Below are 18,831 nucleotides of genomic sequence, written 5' to 3'. Positions count from 1 at the left end.
CCCTTGTTGGATACTCTTTGGTTACTCCATCCTGCTTCATTGGATATATGAATATATAAATAATAGTGACCCAGTTCAGACACCTGCATTTGATATGCAGGTCTCAGTTTAGAAAGAGGAAACATCAATTAATTCAATTCATTTCGATTCAATTCAACTCAACACACATTTATAAAGTGCCTACTATAAGGGCAATGCTTTAGAAATGCTAATTTCTTGTCCTAGAGCAACCTCAATAACTGCACCTGTGTTTTCACCTCCAAAGGGAGATCAGTCACACTAGACATTTCATTAAAGACAAACAGTGAATAAGGCTAAGGTTAAAGAACTAGGAGATCTGCAAAACACACCAGAAATTCTTCATAATTGGATTCCAATTTTTTAAAAAGCCTTTCCCTTTGAAACCTGAACTGTAGCCATCAGTCCATGAGCCAGGATATTGCTGGCTAAAACTCCATTTCATTCTATCTTGGCAGTGTGGATATGCCTGAAAGTAGCTGACTGCCAGTGGCATTGATAACTGTGACTGTGCAGAAAAGAGAGAGAGAGAGAGAGAGAGAGAGAGAGAGAGAGAGAGAGAGAGAGAGAGAGAGAGAGAGAGAGAGAGAGAGAGAGAGAGAGAAGAGCTCTGATGAAAGAGACATAGAGGGAAAAGGGAGCCTGTTTGCTGGAGAGAGACAAGAGTGAAGGATCCGGAGGGAGGGGTTGCAAAAGGGAGATTTTTATTGGAAGCAGTTAAAGTGGTTGCTATGAGACCTGCTCCAGCAAACAGAGGCACAGCAGCCAGCCTGAAACTGATTGTTCTTATCTCTTTTACGAAATCTTTCTTTTTACACAGTTTCTGAGTTGTTTAATATCCTAGCAAGCACCTGACAGTGGAGAGTTTCTCCTCCCCCCCCCCCCACTCCATCCTGCTCTCTCTCTTCTTCCTTCTCCCGTACTACTTCTTCAGTTCTTGCTATAAAATGGAGATAGAAAATGAGACCATCTGCTCCTCCGGCAGCTCCTCAGGAGGGTCCAGAGAGTACAAGGTGGTGATGTTGGGAGCAGGGGGAGTTGGTAAAAGCGGTAAGTTTTTATACCAAATGTTGGGTACAGAGGGATGAGGGAAGTGGACAACTTTAAAGAGGAAGGAAAATGATGCTGCTGTTGCTGAGAGGGATTACTGCTTAAACTTAAGAGTGGTAATTGATGACCGGCTGCTGATGAATCAGCTGAATTTAGTTGCTGATCACAATGCTACATGGAGTTCTAAATGAATACTTTTGCCCTTCATAATTCATGTATTTAGAATTCAGAATTGTTATTTATCATCATAGTATCTTCAGTAAATGGTCATGGTGTTTTAAGTGGTTGGGATAAGTTGCAGAATTGTTTCTTATCCTTAATGTACTCACTTGTCACATTGTTGGAAAAGTAGCATAATTTTGTGAAAACATCACTCAACTTGCTTTCAGAACTGGGATCAAGGCCTAACTAGAACTATTGAAAAGTCACTGTTAAACTTTCTAAGTTTTAATTTCCTAGTGTGTAAAAATAAAGCTATTAAGAATACTGCATATCACAGAATTATTGTAATGCAAATATTAGATATACGTGATAATAATATAGTGACTGTGAGCAAGTTGCGCTCTTTAAGCCTAAATTTCTTTGTATCTAAAATCAGTATAATACAAATTGTGCAACCTATCTTAGTTTTTAACAAAAGAGCAATGTAAATATGACCTATTACTCCAATATGTGGATGTGGAAAAGTCACTTAAACACTATAAGTCTCGGGGTGGTTTTTTTTTTGCATTTGGAGAATGGAAATAATAATACTTATTTTACCTGCTTTCTGGGGTTTATGTCAAGAAAACATTTTGTAAGCTGTACAAGACTGTTTAATTTTGTTATACAAACAGAATGGTGTGACTATAGAACCTTAGACTTGAGTTCATATTGTTCCATAGTCACTTTTTAACAGGGTGAAACAAGTCAAGTCACTTAGTTTTTCTCAGCCTCTCTGTGATCATTTTCATATCTGGAAAAGGGGTCTTAATCTTATAATGTAACTACCTTGAAGGGTACTTGTGAGTAGCACTATGCAAAGTGTTTTGCAAATATTAAAGTGCTGAATAGGGATAAGGCCTGAACCTGTTATTTCAGTGCTATAGGCAACTTCTAGATGAGCAAAAATCTTCTTTTACCAAAACAGGCAGGAACTTTTTCTTAGAGGTGCCTAGGGCACTAAGAGTTTAAGTGACTTGTCCAGGATCAAAGATTGAGCATATATCAGAGAAAGAAACTGATCCCAAACTTTGGGAATCTGGGTCAGGCTCTTTTTTTTTTACTAAAAATTTCTTAATTTAAAAACATCATATTTTCAAAAAAGTACATTATAACCATTAGTTGTGGTTGCTACTGCTGTGTAGATATTATTGTTAAATCCCCTAACAGACTACAAATCCACTGAGGTTAGGAATTTTTTATTAAATAATAAATATTCTTGCCACCTGGATCCTATCTCGCATAGAATATACAGCAAATAAATGTTTCCTGAAATGTTTTGAATGTGGAGACAAGTTATAAAAATGCTCAATGAACTTAGAGAAGGTTGACAGGCTTAAGACAGTATATGAATTGTATCGTATTCCCTTCCCTTTTTCTGGGAACAAGAAATGTGTTGAAGGATAGAAAGAATTTTTGGAGCTGTGAAATTAGAGATAGCTATGAAGATGAAAAAGATAGCTTCTCTGGAAGCTGGCCTACTGAAGCAAACTTTAACAGAATAAAGTTAAACTAAAAGCTATCAGAATAAGGCATGATGAAGTATACACACATAAACACACATCAGATGGAGAGTTTCTGGAGGGGATTAATAAGGCCAAAAATGACAGATTAGAAAGATGAGTATGGCAGCAGCATTTGAGTCTGATTGGATTGAGAAAGCCTAGGGCAAGGATGTCACTGAAAGGGACATAATGATTTCCAGGCACGTTCTTAAGATCCACATTAGGGATCTAATTGTGGAAATGTCACAGTAAAGAGGAGGACTCAGTTATTGTGCAATGAAAAGCTACAGGCTTTATAGCAACTTTAGTCTGGGATAAAACAATGTAAAGTCAATTCCAAGATTCTGTGAATGAGGAAACCAAAACACTGATGGTGACTTCCAAAGGAATAAGAAAGGGAAGAAATGAGAGAAACCTTTAGATTGAGGAGGTAGCAAGGTGTCAGTACTGGAAGCAAAATTAAATGGAATAGTGAAGTTAGGGAAGGGGAAACAAGGTTTTAGAAGTACTCTGCATTCAAATGGTTGTCAAAGCAAGAAAAAAGAGTCACCTTGTGAGAGAAGTCACAAAAGAAAAGTTTTACAATTGTGAAATGGCTAAGCATTTTAAGAAGCATTTCCAAGGTATCAGTACTAAATAGCTTACATGTAGGTATATATGTATATATACTTGTATACATACTGACACAAGACAATATGAAGGCACATACATATAAGAAATATGTATCATCTATTCCCCATGCAAATACATGTATTTGTTATCTCCATTCTATACATGCACACATTTACACATGTACATGTATAAAGACAGAGATACACATGCATATATACATTCATGTGAGTAGAGCTCATACATTCTTTAATAATGTATGTGTTCATGTATGCTTATCATGAAAGTGTGAAAGTATGGAACTAGAAGAAAAAATAATTTTATGTTTGTATGTATTTATATGTATATATATGCACATATGCATGCATACAAACATATAAAATCAAAGTGAGTCAGAATGTGAGAAACCTTGAAATGATCAGATAAAAAAGAGGAGGAGAGGGCAAAAGTGAAGAAAATCAGATCAGAGGGAAAGCTGGGAGAAGAGGACAGGACAAGAAAGGAGAGGAGAGGGAGAAAAAAGGAGAGGATTGGACTTTGTAGATTTTAGGTGAAACAGATGCCTGCAGCAATTACATGTGAATTATTAGTAGTAGTATTTTATCTTCATTTAATTTCTATTTCCTTATGAGTCTTTGGGAACTGCGGAGATATACAGATATGGAGATGGGGTAATTAGATTAAACTCTATCCTATGCTAGAGTGATAGTCATGCAGCTAGGAGAACATGATGATCTGGAATAAAGTATCTTTCAAAGGAGATATTCTATTATTAGAGATAATAATTTCCCCTGTGCTGCCATATATAAATATGCACCTATGCTATCTCTAAATATGAAGTATTTGATTAACTATTGTCACAGATTTCCAGAGAAAATCCCATTTTTGCTTTGCACAAAAAAAGAAAAAAAATGCATTGACCATAATTAGATCTTCAGGAAATTACTTTTCCAAATGTGATAATGTTAAATATGAGCTTCTAGTCAGTATCATCAGCCTCAATAGGAAAAGGAAAGAGAGAGCCAATTAGTCTGACTACAGTAATTATATAAGCCAGGAATACTTTATTTTTTATCCAGAAGGTAAACTATATTTTCCTACAATAGCAAATTAAAAAGAATGATGCAGCCAAATGGTTAGAATCATAGTTTAAATTTGTGTGACTAAAATTCCTGGGCTGTGGTTCTTTGTTCTCATTATTTATCCACTGAAAAGAGACATCAGCATTCAGAAACAAGTAGACTATAACTTCTTCATTTCCATGTTCCTAGAAATAGATTGGTTAAGATTATTTAAAATCAGAGCCTAAAGCTTATGCCACTTCCTTCTGTCATAGATCACCTTTCTTTTAGCAGTTCACATGATTTGGTTCCATCCTTTGATTGTGCTTTATTCTGCATTTAACTAATGAGAGACAACATTTTTTTCTTTTTCATCCCTAATGTATTAATTACAAAATGTAGATTTCAGTTCACTGACTTTTTTCTATAACCTTTCTCCTAATCAGAGAACCGCTCTTGTAATAAATTCATGAGCTAAAGAAAGACTAGATGATTTTTATGCTCAAAAACAGCAAAAAAGGACCAAAGAATGTTTTCTTGTCCATGATTTCCACCACAGGCCTCCATGTCAGAGAAGGGTTTTGAAGTTCTCCTACAAATTTGGAAGTTAAGTACAATAGAATAATGAAATGTCCTGAGAGATACTCTGAAATTGCTTAATGTTCACAATATAAAATATCTTGGTAAATGTATGATAGGAAAAATGATAAAATATTTGAAAAAAATCAATTCTATCATACATTAGGCATCAAAATATGTAAAATGAAAGACTTGGACTAAGTAACATCTAATGTCCTTTACAACTCTGACTTTTATGATTAGTCAAAAATTGTTTATTTATTGACAAAGCATTTTGCTAAGTACTATAGGAGAGGAGAGAAATATGAAGTATAGATTAAGTTCTTTGCCCATAATAACCTATTGTGAGGAAGTTAGGGATATTTAATATATTGTTATGACTTTCTGAGTATGACATCAAGGATTCCTAAACTTTATGGAAACCCTAAGGTTTCCTAATGTTCTGAGTAGTGCTAGAATCCAAGGGTGCAGGAGACATATGCCTTCAAGGCATGTAGCTTTTTAAAAGTTTTTGTAAATTCTGCTAATTTTCCTTTCTTGTCTATCCCTCTTCATGTATATGTATATACATGATACATTCAGCCACATATAAGGCATTACATGTATGTAATATATGTGCATGTTTGTACATGAGTAATGCATAAAATGTGTGAATGAGTACATACATGAATATGTCCTTATAAAGGAAAAATTAATATCATCATTAGCAATAGCTCTTCTCACAGGATTGTTGTGAGGATCAAATGAATTAACAAATGTAAAGCCCTTTACAAACCTTATAGTGCCATGTAAATGCTAGCTAATAAGAGCTAATTATCAGTATGGCCTTTGACTTGTTCCAATTCTACTCTGTCCAAAACAATGAACACACACACACACACACACACACACACACATTTATAAAGCACTCAACCTTCGTTTTTACTAAATGGAGGATATAAAGGACATTTTGAATGAAATACTGAAAGGCACAGAAAAGCAGCTCACGAAGAAACACAAAGTGTGCTGAGAAAATCTGAGGGAAAAATTCCACTCAGATAAAATTACTGGAGGAGAAACACATTAACTTCTTAGGGAACAGAAGTAAAAGTAGACCTCTAGAAGCAAAAGTATTGACTTCTTGTAAATGTGGTAGTAGTACTGCACTCTTCCGTAGCAGTTCATTTTTATTTGACTTTTCAACATAGAAACACATTGTTTGGAAACTCTCAAAGTACTATTTTCAGGACTAAGGGACTATCATTTTTTAATTAATTGTGTCATATCTGACAGAAAAATGAGTGTGGGGTTCTCAGTCCTCTCAATCATTAATCAAGCAGAATCTCTGATTTGGGGTTGAGAGTCTAGTTGAGAAGAATCTTTAGAAGTGTCATGGCAGAGCAGATAGAAAGCTAGCATTGATTTCAAGAAGATCTCTGTTCAAGTCCAACATATAGTACAAAATTTTGATATGATCCTATATAAATCACAACCTCTCAGTCGTGAAAGTCTCTCAAAGAGTGTATATTGCATAGGAAGTGACAATCTGCCCCACTAAAAGAAAATCCACATAAGGATTTTTCTGTACTCATGAAAATATAGGTCTACTTGCTTAAAGGGAAAACAAAAACAAAGAAGTAAAATTTTTAAAACACCTAACTTTCAAAGTTTCCAGCTCCATCCTTCAATTGTCAATAGGCAATTTCCCACTAAGGAAAGATGCTATCAATTTAATTGAGGTTCAAGTAATTTCAGTGACTTGGCCAAGATCATATAGCTTGCTTTTAATCTTATAAATGATTAAAAACAACCCTTTTATAAAAAAATGTATAATCAAAATTCATTTGTGGGTCTTGAGTACAAATGGCTTAGTTGACACCGTGTGAATCCCTACACAAACAATTTTTGGTATATTATGCATACACACATATGTATGCATACACATAAATTCAAAGATATACATATATACACAAGTATGCATTCATTAGGAACAAAGAAAATCACCACTAGAATAATTTATTCCTTTTTCTGATTCTACAGAAGAATTCAAAATGGCTACTAATTCATTTTTTTCCTATGACCAATGAAAACTAATTGGGGAAGGGAACCACTTCCTAGTATAACAGCAAGTTCATGGACTCTGGAGTCAGAAGACATGGATTCCATTTCTTATTGTTTGAACTTGGGGAGAGAATTTTGTCTTTTCATTCTCAACAAAAGTTAAGAAGCATTTACATTGTTCGAGACCAAGTACTAAGCTCTCTAATTACACATACAAGCAGAAAGATGGATAGGCATTGCCCTCCAAGAACATATAGTTTATTCTAATGGGGGAAAACAACATTTATAAAAATGAGTTGTAAAGGAGAGTAAAGAGGTATGAGTGATAGTATACAAAATATTATTTATTAAATCCTTTTATATATTTATGATTCAGACAAACTGACCTTCAAGCTTTTCTTTATACATGATACCACATGCCCTATCTCTGGCTTTAGTTAGGTTGCACCATCCCCACCCACACCCACACTTGCCTGAATTCATTCTTTTCATTTATATCTCTCAGAAGACCAATTTGTCTTTACAATTTGACTCAAATCCCATTCGATCTTTCCTGATCCCCCTTTCTCTCTCTCTAAAATATTATCATTTTTTAAATTTTATATATAATTATTGCATATATACTCATATCACCCAAATAGTCTCACTTGTTAGAATATAATACCCTTGAGAGCAAGGGAATATATTTTTTTCCTAACCTCAATACATAGCAAAAATCATGTACTGAGTAGATACGTAAATGGTTGCTGATTGATCTGTAATATATTGTAATAGATAATTTCTCCAGGTTGTTTTTAATCATTTATTGAGTTCACAAAAATATATGTATACATGTGTACATAAGTGTATATAGACATTTTTATTATACTTCCTTCAACTTTAAGCTTTAAAAGTTTGATGATTTTTATCACTGTGAGTGGTTTCTACAATAACATGTATCATGGTATCTCTATAGTTCCTGAGCCATTCTATTCAATAAAGAGAAACAAATTATTATCCCCTGGGATCACAAATTTAGAAAACTGGAAGAGACCTTACATTCTGGTTATATAAACCTGGGCAAGTGAATTAATTTCTCAGAACCTCAATTTTCTCATCTGTGAAATGGGAAAAATAGGATTTATTGCATTTGCCATCAGAAGGTTGTTCTGAAGTTCAAATGAGACAATGGATGTAAATTGCCTTGTAAATCTTAAAGCCTTATAAACTTAGATTTCTCACTCATGTCTGTCAGGCGGACAGAAAAGGGTAAACTTCCCTGCATTGTACTCTAGGGTCTAATCACATTTTTTCTTTATATAAAAGTGCATTACTGCAAAATGGCATAAAAGCTTTAGAAAAATAAATCAGATCAGGCCCTACATACATACATAAGTGTACTGTATTATGCAGAATAAACTATTGGTGGTTAGTTATTTTATAAAGGAAAATAATTCTTTTTAAAGTAAATGAATATTCTCTGCCTCTTCTCAGTTTGTAAATGATATAGTTGGTAAGTTTAGATTTTTTTCTGTAGAACTTTCTTTTTAAATTCTCAATAGCTTATCTATATTTTGCAATGTATACCATCAGAAAAGAAAAGAAAGCAGCACCTCAAAAATAAATCTTGATGGTCATGTTTACATGATCAAAATGGAAAGGTGATTTGAACACTTAACACATAATGTAATGGCAAGAATACTTGATTCAGAATCAGAGCACCTGAGCCAAATCCTGGCTCTATTATTTACCACCTGGGAAATTGTTTTCTTTTTAACTCTTTGGCTTTTTAATGAAAGACTAACTCTACATGATTGCAAAGGTTCCTTCTGGCTTTAAACAGGATCATATGACCTAAAAAGGGATCGTATGACCTAATATATACCAACCAGGACTAATGAAGCATCTGTTCTTAGGTCTAAGGCTGATAACAGCAACAAAAAAAAAAAAAAGAAAGAAAAAGAAAAAGAAAAAGAAAACAACTCCTAGGGGTCTCAATAGATTGAGAGCCAGGATTAGAGATGGCAGGTGCTGGATTCAAATCAGTCCTCAGATACTTATTAACTATATGACTCTGCAAATCACTCAAGCTCCATTGCCTAGCCCTAACTACTCTTCTGTCTTAGAACCATTGATTCTAAGATGGAAGGTAAGAGAGGAGGAGGAGGAAGAGGAGAACAATAAGAAAAGGAAAACAAGAAGAACAAGAAAGGACCAACTCCTGCCCTCCAGGAACTTATAGTTGATTGAGGGGAAGAACTTATACATGTAAAATGATAAATACATACATTATAAAGAGGAATAGGGAAAGAACATTAACCTCTAGAGGGAAATGAATCCATTATTGGTGGACAAAGTTAAAGATTCTGAAAGTCGGATTTGATTAGGGAGAATATTCTAAACACAGAATAAGCCTGTGAAAAAGCATGAAATTGGAAGACATAAACTTAGGTTTAGGGATCAGTTTTGACTAGGATGTAGAATGTGTGAGACATGGCAATATGCCATAAGCATGGACAGGTAAAATGGAGTCATATTGTGAATGAATTTAAATGCCAATCTGATGAATAAATTTAATAAAGTCAATGCAAATCCCTCAAAGAACATTCTTTGTCCTTATTCTTAGGTTTTTATAACTGAAACATTAGAAATTATTTTCTCAGGCTCTTCTCTTCGCATTTTCTAGACATTTATGCTTTAAATACCAAAGTCACAGTAAGGAAAAAGAAAAAAAAATTTCAATCCTGTAACCCATTGGTTTCATCCTTAATTGTACTCTTACTCATTAGGCCAGAGGTATCACTCACTACCACTGACTCAGCAAGAATTGGCTTGGAGGTTTTTAATGGACTCAGTAGAAAATGAATTTATTTTCAGATATTCAGACAAGTAAAAAAAAGAAATACAATTCTGAGAGGAAAATATTAACTAGAAGTATTTCCAAGATTATATGTGCTATGCATTTAAGTTCATATAGGACAGGTTATTCAGCCAAATGGATATATCAGAGATCTTCATTTATTGTTGTTGTTGTTGTTGTTATTATTATTATTATTAGCATTTTTGTGAGGGCACAGACTACTTTTCATTTAATTTGATGGAGAGGAAGCACAATATGCTGAAATGTAGTATAGAATATTTGGGCTTGAGGGGGCTTTAGGAATCATCTATTATAAAGATTCCTTCCACAAATAGAATTTTAGGAGATCTAAGTACTTGGAAGGGGAAAACAACACTTCTTTATTTTTAATATACGTCTCCATTTATCATGTTGTTAATTTAATTTTATTCGTTATTCTGTTAAAAGACCAATAGACTTCACCAAAATTAAAGAGAAATCCATGATCCAAAAATTTAAGAATATTTGATTACTCTTACCTGTTTGTTTTTATAGATAACTGAAATTCAAAAGTAAATAAAATGATTTCTCTAGTATCAGGAAGCAAGTAAGCAGTGGAGCCATCACTCAAACTCTAGGTTTTCAAATTTTCTCTGCCTCCTTTCATATTGAAGTTGGAGTATGAATATCTGTACTCTCAAGGATGGTATATTATTATTTAAATCAGTGGTTCTCAACTTTTCTAATGCTGTGACCCCACAATGCAGTTCCTCATGTTGTGGCTACTTCAAAACTGTAATTTTGCTACAGTTATGATTCGGAATGTAAATACCTGATATGCATTATGTATTCTCATTGCTACAAATCAAACATAATTTAAACATAGTGATTAATCACAAAAACAATATTTAATTATATGTTGAGAAATATTAATTCAGCAGGAGGCAACCAGAGCTCTGGGGCAGGAGGTAAGTCCTGCCTGGGGAGGGGGTTTGCAAACACTGCCTTTTTCTTCCTATCGTCTCCCTCCAGCTCAAGCTGAGGCTTCACTTTGCTGGGGTTACTTGGCTCTGTTATCCACTCCAGGAGTTATCCGCTCCAGGAGTTATCCACTCCAGGACTCCTTCTTAACCCCTCCAGAGCCAGCACCGGGATGCTCTCTCTGGGTCTCTGTTTGAGTCTGGTCTCCGAGCAACAGGGTAAATCCATCGCCCCTCATAGGGGGAGGGCTGCTTATAGGTAACTATTATTAGTACAATGTGCGGGCAGCAGGGTCCCTATCCTTTCTGAGATCTTGCTATAAAGTAGCGCAATTTCTCAGCAGCTAAAGCTATCGGCTTTAGGTGACCCCTGTGTTTTGGTCGTTTGACCCCCACCAGGGTCACAACCCACAGGTTGAGAACCACTGATTTAAATGATTTTAGGCAAAATACTTCACCCTAAAATAGGAACAATAACTATATATCACCTGTATCACAGAGCAACAGAATTTGAGTGGTATGGACACAGAATAAAATAAAATATTGACAGATATTTGTCAGATTCGGGCTAGTCTTTCAAAGCCAGGTTATTTGTGAAGCCATCCTTGATGAAAACCACAAGTAATCTCCCTCTCATCTGACCTGACAGCATATCTTTTTTTTTTTGCCTCTATTATGCATTCATTATATTATTATCTGTTTGCTTAAGGAGGTGTGGGCCAATGCTAATTTCATTGCCAAAGGGAATTCTAAGGTAGGACTTACTATGATGTAGGTCAACAACTGTCCTCATCTTATATCCATATAAAGTATGTTGGGGACTCTTAGACTTTCTCTTCCAACTGCCTTCATGATGATCACACTTAAGTTTTATTGTTTGAGTGAAAACTAAGTCACAAAAACATAGATGAAAAAAATCATGATAATAGAAGTATACCATAGCTTAGAGAAGTAGTTTTCTGCCACAGTAATATGAATAATTGTAAAAATAATAATCACATGCATTGATATTGTGTTTTTACCCTAAGACTCCCTATTTAAGGACTGAGAATTGTGTTGCTCATCTTTGTTTAATTTTTTAAAAACCTTTACTCTCTGTCTTAGAATCAGTGCTGTGAATCGGTTCTAAGGTGGAAGAAGGGGTAAGAGCTAGGCTATGGGGGTTAAGTGACTTGCCAAGTGTCACACAGCTAGGAAGTGTCTGAGGTCAGATATGAACCCAGGACCTTCTGTCTCTGGGCGTGACTCTCAATCCATTGAACCACCTAGGTGACCCCTTATCATCCTTAAAAAGGATATTTTCTCCCACTCTGACTCCCAAGTCTAGTCAGTAACTATATCATCTATTCACTGTACTTTTAAATTTATTCTGTCTGTTCCATTCCTACTCTCACCATGCCATTTCAGGCCTTTATATATTCATGCCAAAATGGATTTAAGAAATGGTCTGCTAGCTACTAGTCTCTTTTCACTTCAACCTATGTCGCATATAGTTCCCAAAGTAGTTCTTTTTAATTACCTGTTTATATCACTGTCATGGATGCAACTAGATACCAACAGGTAATAATATGTCCTCACATCTTATACCTTAAGAACCTTTTCTTCTCATTTTCTTTTTAAGTAGGATTTAAAGATATAGACTCTGTGGGTAGCTGAAAAAAAAAACTTAGAAATTGACCTGATTCTATCATAATAGAAAGGGAAATTAATATTCATGAAATCAATCTTCAGGATGGCATAGTTTGCTTTTTGTCTCAGAATATATTTTAAGAGTATCCCTTATGCCTTCTCTATCAGTAATAAAATTTGGGAAGAAGTAAACAGAGTTATAGAGTCAACCCCCTCCTTCCCTGGAACCTGACATCTATTCTGGCACCTATACAAGGGAACCTAGATTCCAAAGTCCACTACTATTTTCATGCCCATTTCCTCCCACCAGACATCCACCCTATTGCTATACCCTTAATACCACATTGGCTGTATATAATTTGTACTTGAAACCCCTTTTTATGTATTGTCTCCAACAATTAGAAAGTGAGTTCTTTGAAAGCAGGTGCTAGTTCACTTTTTGGTTGTACAGTACATGGCACATAATATGAGCTTAATACATGGTTTAATTTCATTTACTCAAAGGAACAAATACATATACATGCACATGAGTGGCTATTATATGTATAGACATCTTACTTTAGCTCTGCTGGGTGCTGATGACAGAAAGATAAACAATAGCATTATCTCTATCTTTTAGGAACTTATACTCTATTAAATATCATGAACACAAATGGCATTATGAAATGAAGATGAAATATACATATTGAGTAAAGGAGTAAATAAAGGGTCATAAGATATATGAGGAGAGAAAAAATAATTTTCAGGCAGAAAGCTCAGACAAAGCCTCTTGAAGGAGATATCTTTATTGTGTCACTAAAGGAATAGAACTATTTAAAAAGGAAAAATTATGAAGGGAATGTGTTATAGGCGCATTGAAAAGATTGTTTGAAGGCAAGGTAGTGGAACTGTTTAAAAAGAGATAAATAAATAGGTAATAAAATAGTTTGGATGGAATGTAGATCCTCCAATGTATTATCATGAAATAAGGATATTAGATATGGCTTGATTGGTTAAAATGGATTACTAAAATCCACAAAATGACAGGAAAATATTTTTTAAATTAATTTATAGGCAATGGGGGAAGTAACTAAAGGTTTTCTAACAAGGGACTGATATGACTATGAATTAATGAGATTATTTTGAAAACTATGAAAGCAATTTAAACAATGAAGTCAGAAAAACGGGAATTATTATTAGGCCATTATAGTATTCCAGCTTAGAAGTAATGAGGATATAATGAGTTGGAATGCAGAATAGGAGAAAAATATGAAAAAAAAAAAGATTTTCAAGAATATAATCAGTAGGGCTTCTGCTGTCATCCTTCGAAGGCGGTTGTCCTTTTCAGCTTGTCATCATCCTCGGCTGAGCGCTCTCTTATGAGCGCTCGGCCAAGGGACCCCAGTGGCCTGGACATCAGAGAAGCCCAGTTGGAAGCTTAGTGCTACCCTTTGAGAGAAGGCTCTATGACAGGAAGCAGAGTGGCTATGGTGGTCAGACCAAACCAATTTTCAGGAAAAAGGCAGAGACCACAAAAAGGGTTGTACTGAGGCTTGAATGTTTGGGACCCAGCTGCAGGACAAAAAGGATGCTTGCCATTAAGAGGTGTAAGCGTTGTGAACTGGGAAGAAGTAAGAAGAGAAAGGGCCAAGTGATCCAGTTTCACTGTTTTCGTCTTGATAGAAAAAACCATTCCATTCCATCCCTTGGTTTTGTATTTTCTGTCTTAGAAAGGAAGAGGCTTGAGTAAAACCAAGTCTCATATGATATGAAGCTTTTCCCATGTAGGAAAGGTTCTTGAAGATGTGGCTGAATGTTGTAACTTTTATCATCTACTTAAGGAAATGTACCTGTCATTGAGAGATAGCCCAGCTGGATTTCTAGGGGGCCTTGGCTATTAGTACTATGACTAAAACCAGTGACAGCCTAGGTTTCCAGGCAAATTGGGGTTGGGGAATTGGGGATAAAGAGTAGTAAGGATAGGAATAAGTAGCCCCTATGTTAAAGCAATCCAATTCACCTACAGAGTTTGCCCTTCCCATTTGAAAAATATCTGGAGAATTAATAGTGACAGAAACATCTTATCAAATGAAAAGTTCTTCAGTTAATCCTCTATAGAGAACTAATTGAGTCATTGAGTGGGTGGCCTCCAAATTGAAAGCCAGTAGCAATTTTGTTTAGGGGTGAATGGGAATGACAACTGGGCAAGACTTGAAATAGCAAAGAATGGAGTAATTGTTCCTTTGTTTTACATTGTTTTTTGTACTACATAAACCCATGTTAGGCTTTAAGCCCTCTCAAGGGCAGAATGTTTGTCTGTGTCAGTCTTTGTATCTTGGCACAGTGCCCGCACTGTGCCTTTCACACTAAAGGTGCTTATTAAATGTTGTCTTCCTAAAAAAAAAAAAGAATATAATCAGTAGGACATGACAACTGATTAGATACTGAACTTGGGAGAAAGAGGTAGGTTAAAAAAAATCTAATTTTGTGTGTGTCTGTGTGCCAGGGAAGAAGGTGATTTACTCAATACAACAATAGAAATAGGGGAATTTATTTATTTTATTTTTTTAAACCCATAACTTCCATCTTAGAATAAATACTGTGTATCCTTTCCAAGGCAGAAGAGTAGTAAGGACTAGTTAATTGACTTGCCCAGGGTCATACAGCTAAGAAGTGTCTGAGGCCAGATTTGAATCTAGGACTTACTTTCTCTTGACCTGGCTCTCAAAATACTGAGCTAACCCTGGAAATAGGGGAATTTAAAGGATGATAAGATATTAAACTCTGCTACTGAAAAAATAAACTTGAAATTCCAAAGAGCATGGTTGTTGGCAGAAATACAATTGACACTGTCCAGCAGGCAGTGAAAAAAGTCAGACTGTAGTTCAAGTGAAAAAGAGGGGTAGGTGATATAGATTTGAGAATAGCTTGAACATTAATAGTGAAGCCTTAGGAAGTCAATAAGTGGTGACTGTGATTTACGTGGGGTAGGACAGAAGGCAGACTATAGAGGGAAAACATAACAAGGCAGAAAGTAGAGCTTTGTGGGGTAGGAAAACTCAAAGGGACCTCAGGATTATGATGAAACAGTGTAGGAGACAGAGTAATCAGGAAAGTAGAGAGATATTAAGAGAAAGGAGAATTCCCAGTGATTACTTTTAAAAGAGAGATCAAGGCAGGATCCAGATTTTTTTAAAAAAATTAAAGAATTTGTGAGTAGTAATGGAGTCACTGAATAGTTGAAGACAGACGTCTAAAAGTTTAGAAGTGAGATATAAAACAATAACTTAAGGGAGTATAAGAACAAGAAACAATGATTATTGTTCTCAGAAAATAATGATATTCTTTGCCCTATTCTATTAAAATTTTAGCAGTGACAGATAAATGAATAGAAGTATGCTTATTAACATTGTAGATGACAGAAAGATTAAAGAGATCAATAGTAAACTGGATAGCATATTTGAGACAGATATCAATACACTAAACAATGAGCTAGATCTAGGAAAATAAAATCTAGTAAAGTTAGTGGTGTAAATCTTGAAATTTCTCAGACTTGTGAATGTTAAAAATTTCCACATTGAGGAAACCTCCATTAGAACTAATTCCCTACTGGGAAATATTTCCCATTTTGATGTGAGAACTCGCCAGGAGCAGAAATGGGAGGACCTCTACTCCACCCTTACTTAAGACTGCTTTAGGGGAGAAAACTCCTTGCTAAACAATGAAAGTACTTGGACCCATGCTTATAATAAGGCAAGGAGTTCTTTGAGCCATGCCTGTTTTTAGAATTGATACAATGAGATGCTAGGTACCTAAAAGGGTCGGGCAAGTTTTCTCTTAATGAGATTAGTTGACTCAGCTATGTTTTCACTGGTTCAGACTTACTGAGGAGATTAGTCGACACAGCAGCATTTTTTCTGGTTCAGACTTACTAAGGAGATTAGTTGACTTAGCAGGAATTCAGATGGGCAGTCCTTTGGAAAACGTCTACAGTGATTGGTAGATGTAAGGACTTAGGGGAGATGACATAGGAGAAAAACCCCTATATAAGAAAAAGCAGAATCTCTTGAGAAAAAAATCCTTTTGGAGGATCTCTGATGAGGATCGCTTGGGAAGAATCTCTTGAGAGAGGCTCTGGAGAAGGGAAGCTCTTGGAGGACAATCTCTAAGGAGGTCTCTCTGGAGCTCCTCTGAGGGGACTCTGTCCCTCTGGAGGCTCTGGAGAGAGGCCCTTTGGAACAGTCTCTGGCTGGAAGGCTCTTTAAGGAGGACTCTGTCTGGAACTCTCTCTGGTGAAGTCAGCTGAGATGGAGCTGGCCTGGTGTCACTAGAACCCTTGCTTAGGCAGACCTTGTTGTGAGTGTTAAAAGACTGACCGACTGATCTCTTTCTCTTAAGACTCAGGTCTAGGCCATGTTGGCTTAAGGGCCTTCATACTTATATTTTTTTCTCTCTCTCTCTCTTTCTTTGATTACTCATTGTATTGTTAATTAAAATCTCTATAAAACCCAGTTGACTTGGGTATTTGAATAATTGGGAATATTTCCCTAGTTACCACCTTATATTTGATTTAAAAACCAAGACACTGTAGTGAAACATATTTTCTGCGGTCAAATTTACTCACCCTCTCTTATATCTATCACAATTTATATCTTCCATCATTTTAACTCACTACAGTTTACAACATCACTCTTTTAACTGTTACAGTTTAAAGCCTTCAACCATTTTAAATCTAACAGTGGCAAAATTAAAAAATAAATCAATCAGAAAAGTAGATAATAAATCAAATATGCCTAAGCAATATAAATCAGATAAAATAGTCTTGCTATCATTCACTGTGAATGTTAACCCCAATTTTGACATCATTAATAGACATATATTAGAGAATGATAGGGAACAGGTCCTCTGATCTTTTCCTGACCTACTCAGCCTACATGTGGAGTATTATATTTAGTTCTGGGAAATTATTTTTTAAAAGTGTATTAAGATTCTAAAAGATTAAAGGATTATTAAAGATTTTAGTAACCTTGAATTTAATAAAGGTAAAGGTCCAAGTTTTTGAAATAATTCAATATTTTGTAAAAAGTATTGGAAAAATTGGAAAGCAGATTGGCAGAAAATAGATATAGACCATTATTTATGCCATTTACAGAGAAGAAATAAAAATGGATAAACGTCAGAGTCATAAAGGAATATACTGTAAGCAAATTAGAAGAACAGGGAACATATTACCTATAAGATATATGATAGGAGAAGAATGTATGAATAAATAAGAGAAAGCATTACAAAATATTAAAAAGATATTTTGAATACATTAAATTGTAATTTTTTTGTATAATAAAATTAATGTAGCCAAGATTAGAAGGAAAGGAGTAAGTTGGAAAAAAATCTATAAATATTTTCTCAGATAGAGGTCTCATATCTAAAATATATAAAGAACTTTGTCACATTTATAGGAATAAAAGTCATTCCCATTTTATAAGTGGTCAAAAGAAATGAATATACAGTTTTTTAGATAAAGAATTTAAAGCAATATATATATATATCTATGTGAATAAATGCTCTAAGACCTTATTGATAAGAGAAATTCAAATCAAAACAACTCTGAGATTATACTTCATATCTATCAGATTGCTTAAAATAATAAATAGGGCAAAATGACAAATGTTGAAGGGGATGTGGAAAATGGGGACACAAATATATTGTTAGTGTATTCGAGGGGTGGTTAATTATATTAAAGTGGTTCAGTCTTTCAGTATAGAGAGGCGGAAAGAGTGGAGCAACCTCCCTTCTCAAAGCAGAGTTCAGGGGAGACAGTTGATGTTTAGGGTTAGCTCAAAGAGAAGAGAGGGGTTTTGAAGTTTTTTCCCCTTTCTGCCTTCCCTCCTTAGCTAAGGCTGCTCTCCCAGATTTGCTCTTGTCCCTCTTGTCCCCCCCTTCCACTACTTGAGACCAAAGGGTCTCTCTTTGAACTGTTCACTCACACACAGTTTGGGGAAAAGTTAACTATTTTAATGTCAACTCAATCGAGATAATACAAAGTAATAATTAGCAGGGAAAGAATGGGAAAGGGAAGTGAGCAAAAGGGGGTCCCTATTTCTATCTAAAACCCTTTTCCTCCCTCCTCAAGTTTAGGGGGAATTCAGGCTTTGGCAGTCTGAGCCCCCTGAGAGGAAGTCAGGTTGACTCACCCTGGGTTTGGCCCCATAATAGCTTTGATTCAAAGTTCTTTCCAGTTTTCAGTGTGTCTTCCATCCCTTGGTGTTGCTTGAAGTAGTCATCAGTCCAGGGTGGGTACCTTCTCCTTTACAGGATACATACTTGTCTGTCATCTCACCTTGAAAGATGATCTCAGGTATCCA

The 18,831-nt window shown here is 35.3% G+C and overlaps 1 protein-coding gene across 1 annotated transcript in view; it reads left to right on the top strand.

Moving 5' to 3' along the window:
* The first annotated feature begins 305 nt into the window (after positions 1–305).
* Positions 306–18,831, top strand: part of RIT2 (Ras like without CAAX 2) — a 565,628-nt gene continuing 547,102 nt past the window's right edge. The window contains exon 1 of the mRNA XM_001362484.3: positions 306–1,068. Within this exon, the coding sequence (XP_001362521.1) occupies positions 966–1,068 (103 nt within the window). The 5' untranslated portion in view covers positions 306–965. The remainder of the gene's footprint in view (positions 1,069–18,831) is intronic.

Source organism: Monodelphis domestica, chromosome 3 (genome assembly GCF_027887165.1).
Source record: "Monodelphis domestica isolate mMonDom1 chromosome 3, mMonDom1.pri, whole genome shotgun sequence".
Lineage (NCBI taxonomy): Eukaryota > Metazoa > Chordata > Mammalia > Didelphimorphia > Didelphidae > Monodelphis > Monodelphis domestica.
The sequence above is the reverse complement of the archived record's forward strand: the minus strand, read 5'-3'. Positions and strand labels throughout refer to the sequence as shown.